The 22,475-nt window shown below is 39.5% G+C and overlaps 2 protein-coding genes across 2 annotated transcripts in view; both read left to right on the plus strand.

Annotated features, from left to right (window-relative positions):
* LOC139406902 (uncharacterized) overlaps positions 1-22,475 on the plus strand; it is a 624,715-nt gene that overhangs the window by 190,368 nt on the left and 411,872 nt on the right. The window lies entirely within an intron of this gene.
* The window catches only part of LOC139406895 (thyroid hormone receptor alpha-like), a 42,646-nt gene that overhangs the window by 12,213 nt on the left and 7,958 nt on the right, over positions 1-22,475 (plus strand). The window contains exon 2 of the mRNA XM_071150030.1: positions 21,712-21,898. Coding sequence (XP_071006131.1) covers positions 21,882-21,898 — 17 coding nt within the window. The 5' untranslated portion in view covers positions 21,712-21,881. The remainder of the gene's footprint in view (positions 1-21,711; positions 21,899-22,475) is intronic.

The following is a 22,475-nucleotide window of genomic DNA, read 5'->3' on the forward strand; positions in this document are numbered from 1 at the left end:
CTTGCTTGCACAGGCTTTTTCAGTTCTGCCCACACATTTTCTATGGGATTGAGGTCAGGGCTTTGTGATGGCCACTCCAATACCTTGACTTTGTTGTCCTTAAGCCATTTTGCCACAACTTTGGTAGTATGCTTGGGGTCATTGTCCATTTGAAAGACCCATTTGTGACCAAGCTTTAACTTCCTGACTAATGTCTTGAGATATTGCTTCAATATATCCACAGAATTTTTCTCCCTCATGATGCCATCTAGTTTGTGAAGTGCACCAGTTCTTCCTGCAGCAAAGTACCCCCACAACATGATGCTGCCACCCCCGTGCTTCACGGTTGGGATGGTGTTTTTCAGCTTGCAAGCCTCCCCCTTTTTTCTCCAAACATAACAATGGTCATTATTGCCAAACGGTTCTATTTTTGTTTCATCAGACAATAGGACATTTCTCCAAAAAGTACGATCTTTGTCCCCATGTGCAGTTGCAAATCCGCAGTCTGGCTTTTTTATGGTGGTTTTGGAGCAGTGGCTTCTTCCTTGCTGAGCGGTCTTTCAGGTTGTCAATATAGGACTCGTTTTTACTGTGGATATAGATACTTTTGTACCTGTTTCCTCCAGCATCTTCACAAGGTTCTTTGCTGCTTTTCTGGGATTGATATGCACTTTTCGCACCAAAGTACATTAATCTCTAGTGGACCGAACGCGTCTCCTTCCTGAGCGTTATGATGGCTGCATGGTCCCATGGTGTTTATGCTTGCGTACTATTGTTTGTACAGATGAACGTGGTACCTTCAGGCGTTTGGAAATTACTTCCAAGGATGAACCAGACTTGTAGAGGTCTACAATTTTTTTTCTGAGGTCTTGGCTGATTTCTTTTGATTTTCCCATGATGCCAAGCAAAGAGGCACTGAGTTTGAAGGTAGGCCTTGAAATGCATCCACAGGTACATCTCCAATTGACTCAAATGATGGCAATTAGCCTATCAGAAGCTTCTAAAGCCATGACATCATTTTCTGTAATTTTCCAAGCTGTTTAAAGGCACAGTAAACTTGGTGTATGTAAACTTCTGACCCACTGGAATTGTGATACAGTAAATGTTAAGTGAAATAATCTGTCTATAAATATTTGTTGGGAAAATTATTTGTGTCATGCACAAAGTAGATGTCCTAACCAACTTACCAAACTACAGTCTGTTAACAAGAAATTTGTGGAGTGGTTGAAAACAACAAGTTTTAATGACTCCAACCTAAGTGTATGTAAACTTCTGACTTCAACTGTACGTGAATCATGTGATGGTCCTGTATCTATAAATCTTTTTGAAACCCTGTTCTAGCTGTGTGTGTGAAATGTGGTACAATCCAAAAACGTAACTGCCATTCTAATGTTAATAGTACCATATGGCCTATTTTTAAACACTAGTTTTATCTGGTGCTTTCAAAGTTGGTTATATTATATATAAATTGAACGTTTATTTCATGACCTTTCAGAACCACTTGTCAAACAGATTAACGTATTGGGGTTTCCTTTTTTAAGTGATTTATACAGGTAATTCTTTATGTACGCTAGAGGTCAAAGGTCAAAGTTCTGTTGACTTCAACATTCCAGCAATGTCGAATGGCTAGCTATGAATGTAAGCTTGCCATTGATATATTAGAGGGTATACAGTGCATTTGGAAAGTATTCAAACATTTCTCAAAATCTTTGCAAATGTATACAGAAATACCTTTTTTAGACCCTTTGCTATGAGACTTGAAATTGAGCTTAGGTGCATCCTATTTCCATTGATCATCCTTGAGATGTACTTACAACTTTATTGTTGTAGTAAACTCAATTGATTTGGAAAGGCACAAACCTGTCTCAATAAGGTCCCACAGTTGACAGTGCATGTCAGAGCAAAAACCAAGCCATGAGGTCGAAGGAATTGTCCGTAGAGCTCCGAGACAGGATTGTGGCGAGGCACAGATCTGGGGAAGGGTACCAAAAAATGTCTGCAGTATTGAAGGTCCCCAAGAACAGTGGCCTCCTCCATTCTTAAATGGAAGAAGTTTGGAACCGCCAAGACTCTTCCTATACAACTGGCCACCCGGCCAAACGGAGCAATTTGGAGAGAAGGGCCTTGACCAAGAACCCAATGGTCATTCTGACAGAGCTCCAAGTTCCTCTGTGGAGATGGGAGAACCTTCCAGAAGGACAACCATCTCTGCAGCACTCCACCAATCAGACCCTTATGATAATGTGGCCAGACAGAAGTCACTGCTCAGTAAAAGGCACATGACAGCCTGCTTGGAGTTTGCCAAAAGGCACCTGAAAGACTCTCAGGTCATGAGAAACAAGATTCTCTGGTCTGTTGAACTAATATTTAACTATTTGGCCTGAATAACTTGTAAAAATATATATTAGAAACTGATTGGTTTATTATTTTTTTAGGACTTGGAAAACTTGTAAAATTACCCTTTTTTGTGTTGGTATTTGTGGTACAATGCATAATGTCTAATCAAATAATAATAATTATGAAATAGATAAGTACAGATCCTAATGTCAGTGATCCAAGAGCACATTTCTTGAAAAAGGACACTTGAGAATGCTTGGGTCAAATGTCAGTTTCACTAGAATGACCCATGTGTATTAGAGCGAGGTTTAAGTGCCCTGTTCAAAGACCATTCCATTAAGCAATAACCAAAGAGAGGGAGCGCTACACGGTACAATATTGGAGTGAGAGAAATATAGAGCTACTCAATCAAGAGACAGACCAATGCTAGCTATATATATATATATATATATATATGAGGGAGAGAGCTGTAAAGTAAGACACACAGAGAGAATGCAATTAAGCAGGAAAGAAAAGAGAAAAAAAGTTATTAATCATGTCAGATCAGCAGCCAGAAAATGTATGAAAATTGTGCCTCAGTAATACTTAGTAGGCTAATTTCCTGCCTCGAGGCATGTACACAGAAATTTTAATTGACTCTGCAATAAATCACAGCATAGTAATTGAGAGGAGCAAGAAATGTGCATAGAAGAGAGACACGTAAAGGCTAGGGATAAATGAAAATAAAATAATTGAGATAAACAAACAATAGCCAGAAAGGTAGATGGTAGTGGAAGGAGAGTGCAAAAGAGAGAAAATAAAGGAGAGATTGACGAGAAAGGGGAAAGAAGGAGTGAAGGTATAAGATGACATGAGGCAGTTATCCAGTATAGCTGAAGTCCTCCATGGTCCTTTGGTTTTGTGCAGCTAGCCTAGACAAAGCTATATGTTATGCTAATGCTAGTAGACCTACACACAGCCAATGCAGGCTAGCAAGCTAGCTGAAACATTGTTATCTGGGTCATTCTACAGAAGTGGTTCAAATTACACATTTGTATCCTATTTTTCCCAAACATTCAGCAACCTTGTGTTACAACGTACAGTATGTCAGATAGACATCAAATACTCACACAATTTGTATTGAATATTTTAAATGAATTCCTTACTAGGCAGTACATTTGACACTACTCAAACATAGTGAAAATGTTGCAATAAAGGGAGAACCAATAACCATAACCACACTATTGATTATTATAAAGTCAGTCTCATCTGTAACTGAACATTTCAAGATGGTAGGAAAAAATTGTATGTCACAGAATGAAGAGTACTGCAATAGTTTTCTGTGAGTTGAGTTTGAAGTAATCATCAATTCGGAGCGCAGCTGCATACAACCAGATATTACTACCCATGGTCAATTTGGTTAGACATTTGATATCCCTATGGGGCTAGTTAGGGACCATCAGTATTACACCATGTATATAGGACAAGGTCAACAGCTCAATTTCTATTACTTAAAAACTCAAACCAACACTTAAGTTTAGAAATTCATATAAAATATATAGAAATAAGTTAATGAGGCAACTAAAAGATGTGCAAAATGAAAATATCATCCCATTTACAGGCTAGATAACATTACCTAGTGTGGCAGGCTAGCTAAAGTTTTAGCTAATGTTAGCGTAGCTAGTGCTAGCTACCTCATTACAACTTAGTTAAGTCGTAACTCATACAAGTGTATTGTCCAGATACTGCTGGTTATGTAACATTATCATTGGATAATACTAGTGATGTAGGCTAGCAAGCTACAGGATAGCTAATGTTGGCTAAATTTGTATTTTTTTTTACCTTTTATTTAACTAGGCAAGTCAGTTAAAAACTAATTCTTATTTTCAATGACAGCCTACGAACAGTGGGTTAACTGCCTTGTTCAGGGGCAGAATGACCGATTTTTACCTTCAGCTCTGGGATTTGATCTTGATTTGATCTCGTCAGCTTGGGGATTTGGTCTTGCAATCTTCCGGTTACTAGCCAATGCTCTAGCCACTAAGCTGCCTGCCGCCATTAGATAGCTAATGTTAGCCTACAAGTTGGATTTGCAATTTAGTTTGTAGCTTATACAGTACAAGTGTATTCTGTATTGCCTTATGCAAAACAAGATAATGGATGCAGCTATGGAGGCAGTTAAATCATGTTTGAGTCTGACGAATACACTGAACTAGAAGCAACAAACCATAACAATCTGGAGCTACAGTCAGTCTACATCTGTAACATCTGAAACTAGGGTTTCCACTAGTTACCACACCCACAAAGTGGCTATATCGTAAACAGTCATGAAAACAAAAAGGAGCTTTTTGGTCTTAATTTAAGGTTAGGCATAAGGTTAAAGGTTAGTAGTGTGGTTAGGATTAAGGTTTAAAAGCTAATTGTAGAAATAGGCGCCCTGTATTACTTTGTGGCTGTAGTATGTAGTGACAACCTACAGTAGAATTAGCTTGGACCGGGTTACTGCCCTGATGACGGAGGCGGTGCTGCCAACTCTCACACATTGGGTGTGAGACATGTAATTCTTCTCACGCTCATAAGCCACACCTCTTATTTATCACGCATTGAAAAAAGTACTGCTTTTATTTTCTAATTAATCCAGTGCGTTGACTTTTCAACTGTGCCTCCCAAGATATTTTGAAATCTGAGCACATGCACCTGCAATTCTACCTCACAAGCATTGTAACTGCGGTAGCTTCATCTGGGTGATACATAAGTTTCCTGCCACCGCACTGTGAATCACGGCAGATTGAAGCTTGTGATTGGTTTAATAAGGGTTCGGGACCAAGGTGATTGGATGCACGTTTGCAAAGAAATGCCCCTCACAATTAGAGTGTAGTCGGCAGCCATGACAGACAAGTGTCGTGTCTTTGACTATCATTAAATGTGAAGACTGTTATTTCATCAAATCAATTCTCTCTTTATTATTACGTGATTAAACTAATCATGTAAGCTTTAACTAGGAAGTCGGGCACCACAGGAAAATGTTTAGAGTCTCTATTTCCCAAATCGACTCTTCAGGTATTTTCATATCTTATCGAGTACAGTCTTGTATTAAGGTATTATTATTACCTCATCAGTTCTAATTTCTGAGAATATCCTTGGATATCTGCACAAACCCTAGCCTAAATCATGAATCAGCGATATACAAATTGGCTTAATTATTTATTTCCTAACTAACTAATCAAATCACAGAAATACATAAACAAACAATATAGTTATTGGCTACTAACACAATCGCAATGCATTGATTAGTCCCTAGTGGGCTAAACCGGTATGAGGGCTTGGTAGACAATGGAAAGGGGTGGGGACAGATAAAAAGCGGGAAAGACTAAATGTATTCACTACACACAGTTGATTATTATATTCATTCAAATGCTAATCCTTTGCACATGAACGGCCGCTCATTAAAAAATAATTGCAAAGTATATATTTACGCTCATATGTCTTTGTCTTCTCTGTTGGAATCGCCGGTCCGTCTGCTGGAGAGTCAGTTCATCCGAGAGTCTCTGGTTAACTTCCCCAGAAGTCACAATGTCTTTCGTAGTTTTCGCTTTTTCAGCGGCTCTGTATAGTGTCTGTTGTAATGGACACGTCCGGTGTACAGATGGTAATTGCATAGGACAGATGCTTCCGCGGTTGTCTGTATTCTCATACAAGACTTATGTAATTTCCAGCTGCAAACTAGTAAGTCTACGTCTAGGATTTGCTCTTATTCTGTAGTGATCAATAGTATCAGTGTTGAGCCGTGTAGCCAACACTACATGCTGTCTGGTCTCCTGGCGTAAGGAGTTGTAGTTCTTAACCATTTAACATGTAGCATGTTTTCTAGTCTTCTTAACCATTCGCGACGTCCGGCTTACCCTGTGTCTCTTTGGCATGAAATGTAAATTTAATCACGGGTAGTTTTCTACTCTGGAGTAGAAAAGTGGGGTTCCATGACCCCTGATATACTGTCTTGCTCACGGGGTGTGCCCATTGACTAGTTAAACTGTATATGAAAATCCATACTCTCGTTTAAAAGGTTAACATCACATTATATCTTTTCACAAATAGTTTCATATTTACTCATTCATTTTATCCAACGTCTAAATGTAAATCTGATAATTGAAAAGTGTACACAAACAGAGGTACAGTAATGTGGGTCTCCTGTCTTTCATGAGGTCACCAAATGAAACAACTTCGTCATGACTGTCCCTTAGGTGTCCACGGACCACTGTAAACTGTGTTCCACATTCCAACCTCGAACACTACAGAGCACAGAGGCAGCGTATTGCATGACCGCCATAAAACAGCAGACTTCCCGCGCTGTAGAGCGGACCCACTGTAACCTGATCCTTGAGATCATCAAAGGAGGAGGGTTATGACACTTGGCAGGCATGTTTGTTCTATGTTGAACACAGTTTATGAACTATATTTTCAAAAAAGCAGCATGGCAACTTGTGGCGCTGTTTTGTATAAAACTATTTGATGTTACTCCTGTCCCTGTTGCAGAATGCTTCCTTTTGTCAGCATGTGATACTAGTGATTTAATCCACCACTTGCATGAACTCTGATCCATAAACTACATTATTCACCTAAGTTGGTCATTGGCAATTTAGCACTAGGTTTATTAGGCTGTAACATCAAAAAGGCAGCATTCAGCAGGAACTTCTGTAGGAGGATCTTATTTGTCTAACTATGAACAGGATTTTGCCCAAACAGATTTTTTACCCAAATGTGTAACTGATTTTAGTGGGGGACAATGCATTAAAATATAATTTGGGTTGGATGTAAGCACAGATTTATGTCATATCTTCAAGAGATTGTATTATCTGTTTAATTTATTTGGTCTTTCACAATAGCTGATGTACAATACCAGTCAAAAGTTTGGGCACATCTACTCATTCAAGGGTTTTTCTTTATCTTCACAATTGTTGTATTATTTGTAGAATAATAGTGAAGACATCAAAACTATGGAATCATGTAGTAACCAAAAGTGTTAAAACAAATCAAAATATATTTTAGATTCTTCAAAATAGCCACCCTTTGCCTTGACAGCTTTGCACATTCTTGGCACTCTCTCAACCAGCTTCATGAGGAATGCTTTTCCAACAGTCTTGAAAGAGTTGCCACATATGCTGAAGGCCTGATTCATGCAGTCTCCTCTGAACATTTTGTGTTGAGATGTGTCTGTTACTTGAACTTTTGATAATTTATTTGGGCTGCAATCTGAGGTGCAGTTAACTCTCATTCACTTATCCTCTGCAGCAGAGGTAACTCTGGGTCTTCCTTTCCTGTGGCGGTCCTCTTGAGTGCCAATTTCACCATAGCACTTGATGGTTTTATCGACTGCACTTGAAGAAACTTTCAAAGTTCTTTACGTTTTCCGTATTGACTGACCTTCATGTCTTAAAGTAATGATGAACTGTTGTTTCTCTTTGCTTATTTGAGCGTTTCTTGCCATAATATGGACTTGGTCATTTACCAAATAGGGCTATCTTCTGTATACCACCCCTACCTTGTCACAACACAACTGATTGGCTAAAACGCATTGAGAAGGAAAGAAATTCCACAGATTAACTTTTAACAAGGTACACCTGTTAATTGAAATGCATTCCAGGTTATTACCTCATGAAGCTGTTTGAGGGAATGCCAAGAGTGTGCAAAGCTGTCATCAAGGCAAAGGTTGGCTACATTGACAATACATTTTGATTTGTTTAACACTTTTTTTGGTTACTACATGATTTCATATATGTTATTTCATAGTTTTGATGTTTTCACTATTATTATATGATGTCGAAAATAGTACAAATAAACAAAAACCCTTGAATGAGTAGGTGTGTCCAAACTTTTAACTGGTACTGTAAGCCATTAGAACAATTCCCATCCCCTTCAATGGGTTAAAATATATACTAATTAGTTTGCAAGAACACTACTAATCAAATCAAATTTAATTTGTCACATGCGCCGAATACAACAGGTGTAGTAGACCTTACAGTGAAATGCTTACTTACAACCCCTTAACTCATACTTTGATTGTTTTATTTGTCTTTGATAATCTATTTAAAAATAGATTTAGAAATTGCAATGAGGGCTTTTTGTAAACATTGATGGATAATGTTGAATATAGGCTATATTTAAATGCCCCTTGCCTCATCCAGTTGAGACATTTCAGTATTGTGCACAAGCTGCTAGGCAGAAATGGTAGGCATACATGCAAAAGATCTTGCCTATGTAGAGTAAGGAGATGACAAGGTTTTACAAATCAGTCTCAACCACCTGAAAATTGCTTTCATTACATTTCTCTTTAAATGTGAAGTGGTTTGTAGAACTTAAATATCACATATTCAAACCACAGGATTTGGGAAACATCAGGATTTTCTACGGTCCTATTTGAAAGGGATAGTTCACCCAAATGAATTACTTATTTAAGTGTTTGTTTCTTATGGACAAGGAGCAACTGCAATCCATCCTAGGGTTAGCCACTGCCACCAACCGTTAATATTAGCATTTTCTAACCAAAAACCAATGTAATGTCCTGCAGTTGCCGTACTCAAAAGTTCATGCCCAAATAATTTCAAAGTATCTTCAAACCAAGTGGTCCAATTTTTGTGTATTTAACTTTTTAAAGAGTCATGAATACATCCGGTCTATGACTCAATTTTTTTTTTATTCCACCCTGGTCATGGGGCTAAGTCATGTGAAAAGATGGAGATTTGCAGAAAATGAGCTTCAAAACAGAAATTGAAAAAATAAACAGTTTGCAGCCGAACATGCAACATACAGTAGAGAACACAAGCATGGGGACCCTTGCATGTTTTGTCCCAATTCACCTTCATAACCTAGCAAGGTGGCAGCAGCCTGATCGCTCTGTTTACCATTCTATCATGATATCTGAAGTGAAAAAGAAAGTTGAATGCATTGATTAGGTTAGTTCCACTATGCTAATCATAACCACCATTTATAATGCAATCAGTGCTCTGTGTTTGTGTGTTACCAACCAGTATATTTGATGAAGGGCCAGGAGTTGATCTACACTGCCATGCTGGCAAAGACCTTACCTCCAGTCTCACCTCTTGCCCGCTCACCAACGGTCGTCGACGGGGGGACCAGATTTAGGTAGGTTTAGTCTGAACTGTTCAAAATGTTTGTTTGTCAGATATCACTTATCCTAACTGCCATCAGTAATAGAAAAGATACTGTGTATGTGTTCACAGATGCATCTATGGAGCCAGCACTTGGAGACTTGCAAGATAAGATCATGTGATAATGTCCAGACTGACAGGCGGTATTGATACTGATATCTCTAAATGGAGAGTCCTGGCACCCGGCATAAACATTTTACTAGACACAACTTACTTGTATTGTCTTTTTGGATTTTCGAACTACCCCAAGTTCCCAACAGCGTTTGGCAATTACACTGCTACAGTTAGGCCCTAATGCTTAGGCTACACACTAATGCCAAATAAAAACAATGAAAGAAAAACCTCAATTTAGCCTATATGAATTGCACAAGACTTATACATTTTTGGATTTTTAATTGTTTTATTTTTATTCAACCGCCTGCCACCCACCTGTCCTTCATCCACACAATATTTCATGACCTTAAACCCGCCCGCCCCGCAGGTATTATTAGTCAACAGGCATCCAAATTGACCGGGAGAAAAAATAATCCCATTGCAAAATAGTCATTTTTATTCACTGATGGAAGTACCAGTCGATGGAAATATATTTGACTGTCTTGCTTATTGGTCTATAGGTTAATTTGCATAATTTTGTGGAATTAGATTGGCGCCTGTGTATTTTCATTAGTCTTCATGTATCTTATTTATCGCACGTGCATAACATACAGAGAGAGCCTATTTTGAGCAGAGTATCACCTGAGACAGCGCTAGAGATGCTGCTGCAGCTCCTCAGCTCGTTGCTGCTAGAGTGAAACGTGTTTTTATAATCCCAGATTAATTTGATTCATTACCATAATCTAAATGTCACTCTGAGCACCGTCGGAGGACGCCCTAATGGGTTACCCACCCAACGAATGTGGTTTCGGTAAATTTATCAAATTAATGGTCAATTAAAATCTTTCTGGTCACATAGTCCAGTGCCGGACAACCCTGGTGTGTGTGTGTGTGTGTGTGTGTGTGTGCGTGCGTGTGTGTGCGTGTGTGTGTGTGCGTGTGTGCGTGTGTGCGTGTGTGTGTGTGTGCGTGTGTGTGCGTGTGTGTGCGTGTGTGTGTGTGTGTGTGTGTGTGTGTGTGTGTCCGTCCCCGTCCCAGTATACAGTTGAAGTCGGAATTTACACACACCTTAGCCAAATACATTTAAAATCAGTTTTTCACAATTCCTGACATTTAATCCTAGTACCAATTCTCTCTTAGGTCAGTTAGGATCACCACTTTATTTTATGAATGTGAAATGTCAGAATAATAATAGAGAGAAAGATTTACACTCAATTAGTATTTGGTAGCATTGCCTTTAAATTGTTTAACTTGGGTCAAACGTTTCGGGTAGCCTCCACAAGCGTCCCACAATAAGTTGGGTGAATTTTGGCCCATTCCTCCTGACAGAGCTGGTGTAACTGAGTCAGGTTTGTAGGCCTCCTTGCTCCCACATGCTTTTTCAGTTCTGCCCACACATTTTCTATGGGATTGAGGTCAGGGCTTTGTGATGGCCACTCCAATACCTTGACTTTGTTGTCCTTAAGCCATTTTTGCACAACTTTGGAAGTATGCTTGGGTTCATTGGCCATTTGGAAGACCCATTTGCGTCCAAGCTTTAACTTCCTGACTGATGTCTTGAGATATTGCTTCAATATATCCATATAATTTTCCTGCCTCATGATGCCATCGATTTTGTTAAGTGCACCAGTCTCTCCTGCAGCAATGCACCCCCCACAACATGATGCTGCCACCCCCTTGCTTCCTGGTTGGGATGGTGTTCTTTGGCTTTCAAGCTTCCCCCTTTTTCCTCCAAACATAACGATGGTCATTATGGCCAAACAGTTCTATTTTTGTTTCATCAGACCAGAGGACATTTCTCCAAAAAGTACAATCTTTGTCCCTGTGTGCAGTTGCAAACTGTAGTCTGGCTTTTTTTACGGTGATTTTGGAGCAGTGGCTTCTTCAGGTTGTCGATATAGGACTCATTTTACACTGTATAGAGATACTTTTGTACCTGTTTCCTCCAGCATCTTCACAAGGTCCTTTGCTGTTCTGAGAATGATTTGCACTTTTCAAACCAAAGTACATTCATCTCTAGGAGACCGAACGCGTGTTCTTCCTGAGCGGTATGACGGCTGCGTGGTCCCATGGTGTTTATACTAATGTCTGTACAGATGAACGTGGTACCTTCAGGCGTTTGGAAATTGCTCCAATGGATGAACCAGACTTGTTGAGGTCTACAATTTTTTTTATTTGCTTTTGATTTTCCCATGATGTCAAGCAAAGAGGCACTGAGTTTAAAAGTAGGCCTTGAAATACATCTACAGGTACACCTCCAATTGACTCAAATGTTGTCAATTAGCCAATCAGAAGTTCTAAAGCCATGACATCTTTTTCTGGAATTTCCCAAGCTGTTTTAAAGGCACAGTCAACTTGGTGTATGTAAACTTCTGACCTACTGGAATTGTGATAAGTGGAATAATCTGTCTATAAACAATTGTTGGAAAAATTACTTGTGTCATGCACAAAGTAGATGTCCTAACCGACTTGCCAAACTATAGTTTGTTAACAAGACATTTTTGGAGTGGTTGAAAAATGAGTTTTAATGACTCCAACCTATGTTAACTTTCGACTTCAACTGTATGTATGTGTGTGTGTGTGTGTGCCCGTGTGCCCGTGTGTGTGTCCGTGTCGCAGTAGGGCTTTACATCATGTGCTATAGAGCGTTAACAATGTCTGACCTGAAATCACATGCGCCATCTAGCAACAGAAGTGCAACAGAAGTGAAGTGATTACTGGGGAAACAGTCGGTTTTTTCTCTCTATGTTTAGTAGAACTGTGCAGGTTGTCCTACTCTCATTGCAACAATGATACAGTAGAGATTTACTCTATTCTATGTATGTATATACATTCGTTTTTTCCAGTATACTATGTACTCTATGAACCTGTCTTGCCACACCCCTTTTTCCATACAGATGCTTCATCTATTTCAAAGCATTGATTAAATTAGGTACAGTGCCTTGCGAAAGTATTCGGCCCCCTTGAACTTTGCGACCTTTTGCCACATTTCAGGCTTCAAACATAAAGATATAAAACTGTATTTTTTTGTGAAGAATCAACAACAAGTGGGACACAATCATGAAGTGGATCGACATTTATTGGATATTTCAAACTTTTTTAACAAATCAAAAACTGAAAAATTGGGCGTGCAAAATTATTCAGCCCCTTTACTTTCAGTGCAGCAAACTCTCTCCAGAAGTTCAGTGAGGATCTCTGAATGATCCAATGTTGACCTAAATGACTAATGATGATAAATACAATCCACCTGTGTGTAATCAAGTCTCCGTATGAATGCACCTGCACTGTGATAGTCTCAGAGGTCCTTTAAAAGCACAGAGAGCATCATGAAGAACAAGGAACACATCAGGCAGGTCCGAGATACGGTTGTGAAGAAGTTTAAAGCCGGATTTGGATACAAAAAGATTTCCCAAGCTTTAAACATCCCAAGGAGCACTGTGCAAGCGATAATATTGAAATGGAAGGAGTATCAGACCACTGCAAATCTACCAAGACCTGGCCGTCCCTCTAAACTTTCAGCTCATACAAGGAGAAGACTGATCAGAGATGCAGTCAAGAGGCCCATGATCACTCTGGATGAACTGCAGAGATCTACAGCTGAGGTGGGAGACTCTGTCCATAGGACAACATCAGTCGTATATTGCACAAATCTGGCCTTTATGGAAGAGTGGCAAGAAGAAAGCCATTTCTTAAAGATATCCATAAAAAGTGTCGTTTAAAGTTTGCCACAAGCCACCTGGGAGACACACCAAACATGTGGAAGAAGGTGCTCTGGTCAGATGAAACCAAAATTGAACTTTTTGGCAACAATGCAAAACGTTATGTTTGGCGTAAAAGCAACACAGCTCATCACACTGAGTACACCATCCCCACTGTCAAACATGGTGGTGGCAGCATCATGGTTTGTGCCTGCTTTTCTTCAGCAGGGACAGGGAAGATGGTTAAAATTGATGGGAAGATGGATGGAGCCAAATACAGGACCATTCTGGAAGAAAACCTGATGGAGTCTGCAAAAGACCTGAGACTGGGACGGAGATTTGTCTTCCAACAAGACAATGATCCAAAACATAAAGCAAAATCTACAATGGAATGGTTCAAAAATAAACATATCCAGGTGTTAGAATGGCCAAGTCAAAGTCCAGACCTGAATCCAATCGAGAATCTGTGGAAAGAACTGAAAACTGCTGTTCACAAATGCTCTCCATCCAACCTCACTGAGCTCGAGCTGTTTTGCAAGGAGGAATGGGAAAAAAATTCAGTCTCTCGATGTGCAAAACTGATAGAGACATACCCCAAGCGACAGCTGTAATCGCAGCAAAAGGTGGCGCTACAAAGTATTAACTTAAGGGGGCTGAATAATTTTGCACGCCCAATTTTTCAGTTTTTGATTTGTTAAAAAAGTTTGAAATATCCAATAAATGTCGTTCAACTTCATGATTGTGTCCCACTTGTTGTTGATTCTTCACAAAAAAATACAGTTTTATATCTTTATGTTTGAAGCCTGAAATGTGGCAAAAGGTCGCAAAGTTCAAGGGGGCCGAATACTTTCGCAAGGCACTGTATGTAGTAATTTGTGGATGTCCATCACCTATTTCGTATGATATGTTACAAATTACAAACATGCTACTTAGTTTCAAAGTAGCTAAGACAGCATCTTAAGTTGTCTGATGAGATTCAAACTTGCAACCTTTGGGTTGCTAGACGTTCGCGTTATACGCCAGACCAACCACCCTACTTTAGTTTTGGCCTTCAGTAACCATCTGTCTTATGTAACAATGCCAAGTGTAACATATCATACCAAATAGGGTACATGGATTTACTTACAGAATAATATGAAATGCTCTGAGACCAGCTTGTGTTCCCATCAGACTCAAACACTATGTCCTGTCCTGCAACAACAAGCCGGTTTATTATTCACAAGCTTTTTCCTGCATGGGTGACATCCTAGCACCGTGTGTGTGCGCGTGCATGTGTACACCTGTGTGCGCAGTTATTGACTAATGTTTGGCCTAATGGGCTGGTCAGTGACTGAGAGAATGTTTACGCATGTTAGTTTACTAGGTGGTTAACGTAGTTTACTTTGTTATCACAAAGCACAGTACTTCTAATCACGGCCAGATAGTGACATCAGCTACTAGTCATATCAGTGATGCCAGTGTATGACATCACAGCCTTGATTACTGAAAGCTATGCAGTCCAAGAACCCAGCCAAGTTAATAGGCAGATACACACACCTGACTTCTGAGTGAACAGGAACAGGACCAGATACATAAGACCTCCTGAGGTAAAGAGGATCTGTGAAAAGAAACCAGCCAGCAGACCATTAATCCAATCTCAATGTAATGAAAGGTTCAGTAAAAAAAAATATATGTTTGGCCTGTCAGTCGGTGGTCAAGACTTGTCAAACATCAACTGTGTCCTTTTTTCTGAATTTCCGCCTGACTGACGTGCCCAAAGTAAACTGCCTGTTACTCAGGCCCAGAAGCCAGGGTATGCATTTAATTGGTACCATTGGATAGAAAACACTTTGAAGTTTGTTGAAATGTTAAAATAATGTATGAGACTATAACACAATTGATATGGTAGGAGAAAATCCAAAGAATAACCAACCTGAAATTGTGTTTTTTGAGATCCATGCTCTTACAATGGAAAGCTATGGGGCATATGCAATTCCAGCTCCCAGATTGCATTTCCTATGGCTTCCATGAGATTTTGTTCAAGATTTCAGGCTTGTTTCTTCCCAAACGAGGAAGAATTTAGTTTTAGTACAGGGAGTCAGTTGGAAATCAGTCTGTGCGAGCGTGACGAAGAGGACGCGCACCTGCTAATTTTGCTTTCCTATCGAACATACTTCTTTCCATATTAAATATGATAGTTTAATTACATTTTAGGGTACCTGAGGATTAAATGGAAATGTATTTTGACTAGTTTTAACAAAGTTTAGCGGTAGCTTTTTGGATTCCTTTCTCTGCATGTTGAACAAGTGGATTACTCAAATCGATGGCGCCAACTAAACTGACTTTTTGGGATATAAAGAAGGATTTTATCTAACAAAATGACCATGCATGTTGTAACCTTCGGATTGCAGATTTGCAACCTGGTAACCTGGTAACCTTTGGATTGCAAATCAGAGGTAGATTTTCAAAAAGTAAGAGAATATTTAATCACTCTTTGTGATTTTATGAAGCCTGTGCTGGTTGAAAAATATTTTGATGTGGGGTGCAGTCCTCAAACATCGCATGGCATGCTTTCGCTGTAAAGTCTATTGTAAATCGGACAATGCAGTTAGATTAACAATAATTTAATATTTTAACCGATATAAGATACTTGAATGTACCTAAATGTTTAATATCCATAACTTTTATGATTATTTATTTGAATTGCGTGCCCTCCAATTTCACCGGAAGTTGTGAAAAGGTGTTAACATGATATCCTGTTCCCTGATGTGGTTTATATATACACAACATGACCAAAAGTATGTGGACACCTGCTCTCCGAACATCTCATTCCAAAATCATGGGCATTAATATGGAGTTGGTCCACCATTTGCTGCTATAACAGCCTCCACTCTACTGGGAAGGCTTTCCACTAGATGTTGGAACATTGCTGCAGAGAGTTGCTTCCATTCAGCCACAAGAGCATTAGTGAGGTCGGGCACTGATGTTGGGCGATTAGGCCTGGTTTGCAGTTGACGTTTCAATTCATCCCAAAGGTATTCAATGGGGTTGAGGTCAGGGCTTTGTGCAGGCCAGTCAAGTTTTTCCACACCGATCTCGACAAACCATTTCTGTATGGACCTCTCTTTGTGCACGCTGCATTGTCATGCTGAAACAGGAAAGGGCCTTCCCCAAACTGTTGCCACAAAGTTGGAAGCACAGAATCGTCTAGAATGTCAATGAATGCTGTAGCATTAAGATTTCCCTTCACTGGAACTAAGGAACCTAGCCCGAACCATGAAAAACAGCCCCAGACCATTATTCCTCATCCACCAAACTTTACAGTTGGCACTATGCATTTTGGCAGGTAGGGTTCTCCTGGCCAAACCCAGATTCGTCCAGATGGTGAAGCGTGATTCATCACTCCAGAGAACGTGTTTCCAATGGTAGCGAGCTTTACACCACTCCAACCGAAGCTTGTCCATGCGCATGGTGATCTTAGGCTTCATGAAACACATTTCATGAAGCTCCTGACAAACAGTTATTGTGCTGACGTGCTTCAGCACGTGCTTCAGCACTCTGTGACCTTGTGTGGTTCACCACTTCGTGGCTGAGCCGTTGTTGCTCCTAGATGTTTCCACTTCACAATAACGGCACTAACAGGGCAGACATTTGATGAACTGACTTGTTGGAAAGCAGGCATCCTATGACTATGCCAAGTTTAAATTCACTGAGCTCTTCAGTAAGGCCATTCTACTACCAATGTTTGTCTATGGAGCAACGGGTGTAGCTGAAATAGCCAAATCCACTAATTTGAACGGGTGTCCACATACTTTTGTATGTAAGGTCAATTCGGAAAGTATTCAGACGCTTTAACATTTTCCACATTTTGTTACGTTACAGCCTTATTATAAAATGTATTAAATACAAAATGTTGCTCATCAATCTACACACAATACCCCATCATGGCAATGTGAAAACAGGTTTTTAGACATGTTTTGCAAATTATAAAAAAAAAAAACTGAAATACCTTATTAATAAGGTATTCAGACCCTTTGTTGTGAGACTCTAAAATTGAGCTTTGGTGCATCCTGTTTCCATTGATCACCCTTGATGTTTCTACTACTTGATTTCTACTACAATGGTCACTCTGACAGAGCTTCAGAGTTCCTCTGTGTAGATTGGAGAACCTTCCAAAAGGACAACCATCTCTGCAGCACTCCACCAATCAGGCCTTTATGGTAGGGTGGCCAGACAGAAGCCACTCCTCAGTAAAATCCACATGACAGCCCACTTGGAGTTTGCTAAAAGGTATCTAAATGATTATTATACAATGAGTAACAAGATTATCTGGTCTGATGAAACCAAGCTTTTGGGCTGATTGCCTTGTCTGGAGGAAACCTGGCACCATCCCAACGGTGAAGCATGGTGGTGGCAGCATCATGCTATGGGGATGTTTTTCAACAGCAGGGACTGTGAGACTAGTCAGGATCAAGGGAAAGATGAACCGCGCAAAGTACAGAGATATCCTTGATGAAAACCTGCTCCAGAGTGCTCAGGACCTCAGACCGGGGCGAAGGTTCATCTTCCAAAAGGACAACTACCCTAAGCACACAGCCAAAACAATGCAGTAGTGGCTTCGGGACAAGTCAATGTCCTTGAGTAGCCTAGCCAGAGCCCGGACCCAATCTCTCTTCTCTGGAGAGATCTGAAAATAGCTGTGCAGCAACACTCCATATCCAACCGCAAAGAGCTTGAGAGGATCAGACAAGAATGGGAGAAACTTCCCAAATACAGGCATGACAAGCTTGTAGCGTCACACCCAAGAATACTCAAAGGTTTTAATCGCTGCCAAAGGTGCTTCAACAAAGTACAGAGTAAAGGGTCTGAATACTTATGTAAATAAGATAATTCAGTTTTTTATTCTTAATAAATCGGCATAATTTCTTAAAAACAGTTTTTGCTCTGTCAATGTGGGTATTGTGTGTAGATTGATGGAATAAAAACAATATAATCCATTTTAGAATATGGCTGTAATGTAACAAAATGTTGAAAAAGTCAAGGTGTCTGAATACTTTACGAATACACTGTATAGTGTGTACTGTATATACAGTGCCTAAAAGTATTCACACCCAATGTACTTTTTCCACATTTTGTTATACATTTTGAATAAAAAAAATACACCATGATGGAAAATTGGACTTTCAATTGGTTTTTCAAAATGTTTACAAATTAATAAATTATCAAAAGCTGTCAGGTGTTCAACCCCTTCGTTATGGCAAGCCTAAATAATACAGGAGTGAAAGTGTTAATGTGCTTAGCAAATCACATAATAAGTTGCATAAACTCACTCTCTGTGCAGTAATAGTGTTTAACATGATTTTTGAATGACTACTTCATCTCTGTAACCCACACATACAATTATCTGTAAGGTCTCTGTCGAGCAGTGAATTTCAAGCACAGATTCAACCACAAATACTTATTGGTAGATTTTTTTTAAAGAAGAAAAAAAAGTAAACTCAGACTTTGAATATTCCCTTGAGCATGGTAATATTAATTCCACTTTACTTGGTGTATCACTACAACCAGTCACAACAAAGATACAGGCATCCTTTCTAACTCAGTGTAATGAAATTCGTCTTCCTCTGACGAGGAGTATGACAGATCGGACCAATGTGCAGCGTGGTAAGTGTTCGTCATTTTTAATGACAAGACACTGAACACGAAAATACAAAATAACAAAGTGAAAGACAGAAACGAAAACGAAACAGTTCTGTGTGGTGAAGACACGGAAAACAATCACCCACAACTCAAGTGGGGAAAACAGGCTGCCTAAGTATGGTTCTCAATCAGAGACAACGAACGACACCTGCCTCTGATTGAGAACCATACCAGGCCAAACACATAAATACTACATAGAAAATGAACATAGACTACCCACCCCAACTCACGCCCTGACCAAACTAACACAAAGACATAATAAAGGAACTAAGGTCAGAACGTGACACTCAGTTGCTGGTGAGAAAGGAAACCACTCAGGGATTTCACCGTGAGGCCAATGGTCAATTTAAAACAGTTAGAGTTTAATGTCTGTGATAGGAGAAAACTGAAGATGGATCAATAACATTGTAGTTACTCAATAATACTAACCTAATTGACGGTGAAAACAAGGAAACCTGTACAAAATGAAAATATTCCAAAACATGCATCCTGTTTGCAACAAGGCACTAAAGTAAATGCTCAAAATGTGGCAAAGCTATTAACTTTTTCAAGCGTAGTGTCAGCTACATCATGTTATGGGTATGCTTGTAACCTTTAAGCACCTGAGATGTTTTCAGGATAAAAAAGAAAGTGAATGAAGCTAAGTCAAAATCCTACAGGCAAAATCCTAGAGAAAAAGCTGGTTCAATCTGCTTTCCACCAGACACTAGGAGAAAAATTCACTTTTCAGCAGGACACCAACCTAAAACCCAAGGCCAATTCTACACTGGAGTTGATTGCCAAGAAGACAGTGAATGTTCCTGAGTGACCGTGTTACAGTTTTGACTTAAATCTACTTGAAAATCTATGGCAAGACCTGAAAATGGTTGTCTAGCAATGATCAACAACCAATTTGACAGAGCTTGAAGACTTTTGAAAATAATAAATCGGCAAATGTTGCACAATCCAGGTGTAGAAAACTCTTAGACTTACCCAGAAAGACTCACAGCTGTAATCGCTGCCAAATGTGCTTTTACAAAGTATTGACTCAGGGGTCTGAATACTTACGTAAAATAGATATTTATGTATTTCGTTTTCATTACATTTGCAAACATTTCTAAAAACATGTTTTCAATTTGCAAAGCTGTCATCAAATAAAGGGTGTCTACTTTGAGGAATCTAAAATATAACATATTTTGATTTGTTTAACACTTTTTTGGTTACTACATGATTCCATATGTGTTATTTCATAGTTTTGAAGTCTTCACTATTATTCTACAATGTAGAAAATAGTAAAAATAAAGAAAAACCCTTGAATTAGTAGGTGTGTCCAAACTTTTGACTGGTACTGTATATACACACTGAACAAAAATATAAATGCAATATGTAAAGTGTTGGTCCCAAAAATTCCCCAAATGTTCCATACATAAATCTTATTTCTCTCAAATTTTGTGCACAAATTTGTTTAGATCCCTGTTGGTGAGAATTTTTCTTTTGACAAAAGAATCCATCCACCTGACAGGTGTGGCATATCAAGAAGCTGATTAAACAGCACGATCATTACACAGGGGCACCTTGTGCTGGGGACAAAAAAAGGCCACTCTAAAATGTGCAGTTTTGTCATACAACACAATGCCACAAGTTTTGAGGGATCATGCAATTAGCATGCTGACTGTATGAATGTCTACCAGAGCTGTTGCCAGATAATTTTATGTTAATTTCTCTACCATAAGCCGCCTCCAACGTCAACTAGCTCTATGCATGAGGCAAATGGTCACACCAGATACTGACTGGTTTATTTCAATTGACTGATTTCATTATATGAACTGTAATTCAGTAAAATATTAAATTGTCACATATTACATTTATATTTTTGTTCAGTGTATATATAAAAAACTGCTTGTGTTTCAGTTTGTGTTTTCTCTAAATTCAACACTGGCAGTGAATTTCAAAACACTGAGAACTAACAGCAATTGTTAAAACACCTATTTATATTATTGATCAATCAAACACATTTACCTTTTTTTTTTCCCTTTGTAACACCTTTCAAAGACTATCATTGGAATACTTACCAGGTGTTACATAAAAATGTCACAACATGGTAGCTGTGGGTCCCATTGTATTCTACAATCTCCATGATTACATAAGCAAAGCCTCTGTGATTTGGGATTAAAGATCAAGTAATTCTGAGGGGGAGGACTGAGGGATTTTGAGAAGGGAGGGATGGAACAGAGAGAGACAGAGGTTTCTTCTAAAGCTCTATCACATGAGGTGATAGTTATCACTAGGGATGCATGATATATATGAGCATATCGGAATCGGACGATATTAGCTAAAATGCAAACATCGGCATTTGCCCGATGTCTAGTTTAACACCGATGTGCAAAACCGATGTCAAAGCTGACGTGCATACCTAATATAACGTAGGTAGATGACGTAATGACGCCACATAAAATATAGGATTTCATACTGAGGAAAGCCGTATTGCATGCTCAAGAATATGCTGGTTCTCATACCGCTACTGCCATTTCAATGGCATTTGAGAACATGTTTGAAACTTGGAAACATGAACACTCCTAGAACTCCTAGCACTATTCAAACAACTGACTCGAGAAATAAGCTCTAACTGCGTCTGCAGCAGACGTGATAACCTGTCATGGCATTGAAACGCCTGCTCAACAAAAATGCCAACACAGGCTGTCGAGTTAACTTATAAGAGTACTCTACTAGAGGTTGTGAACTAGCGATTCGGTAGCGTTCTCTCTGAGCCTCTACTGTGTCGCCCCCATGCTCGATGTTAGGTACAAGGACCGCTACTTTGATGCAGACAAACAGGGTTTACGTGAAATGTTAGACAGCTGGACAAGATGGAAACGGACACAGTGCGCACCGAGGAAAAGAGGCCACGGACAGACAGAGCTGAAACTTCACTGCTTGACATGAATGATGAAATCCTGGTTGAGACTAAACAATGGAACAGCACAGCAAGTAAGTGAAATAAATAGGTTTTGATTATGTTTTACTGGTAATGTGTAAATGCCAGAAAAATAACTTTTTTGTGTGTGTGTTTTAAACTATTTCATTGTACTAGAATGCTTAAAAGGCCGCTAAAATTTTAAATATTGTTTATGGGTATCGGCCAAACGTTTCATGAAGGTGCATCCCTAGTTATCACCAATTGGCTGTCATTAGGGGGAAGGGGTCAACAGATGAAAGCATGAGCGAGAGGGAAGGATGGCGAGAGAGATGGAAAGAGGGAGAGAGGTTGGGAGAGTGAAAGCAACATACTCCTTTCCAGAAAAGGAGAGGGAAAGCGAGTGGGAGGGAGTGTGAGAGAGAGAGTAGTGAGAGCTGAAGCACCCAGCCAACATCACAGAATCCTAGATACTGTACAGAGAGGATCGCTCTGGAAGGATATACTATTCAGATCTCTCAGGGGGATATACAGACTGCAGCCATGCATATTCTGCAACCCTACTGCATCAACAGGTGTGTGTGTGTGTGCGTGTGAGCATATGACAGCCAATGCCAAGTTTCACATTTGAAAAGGAGGGTAACCATTTTG

The sequence above is a fragment of the Oncorhynchus clarkii genome, chromosome 4 (genome assembly GCF_045791955.1).
Source record: "Oncorhynchus clarkii lewisi isolate Uvic-CL-2024 chromosome 4, UVic_Ocla_1.0, whole genome shotgun sequence".
Classification (NCBI taxonomy): domain Eukaryota; kingdom Metazoa; phylum Chordata; class Actinopteri; order Salmoniformes; family Salmonidae; genus Oncorhynchus; species Oncorhynchus clarkii.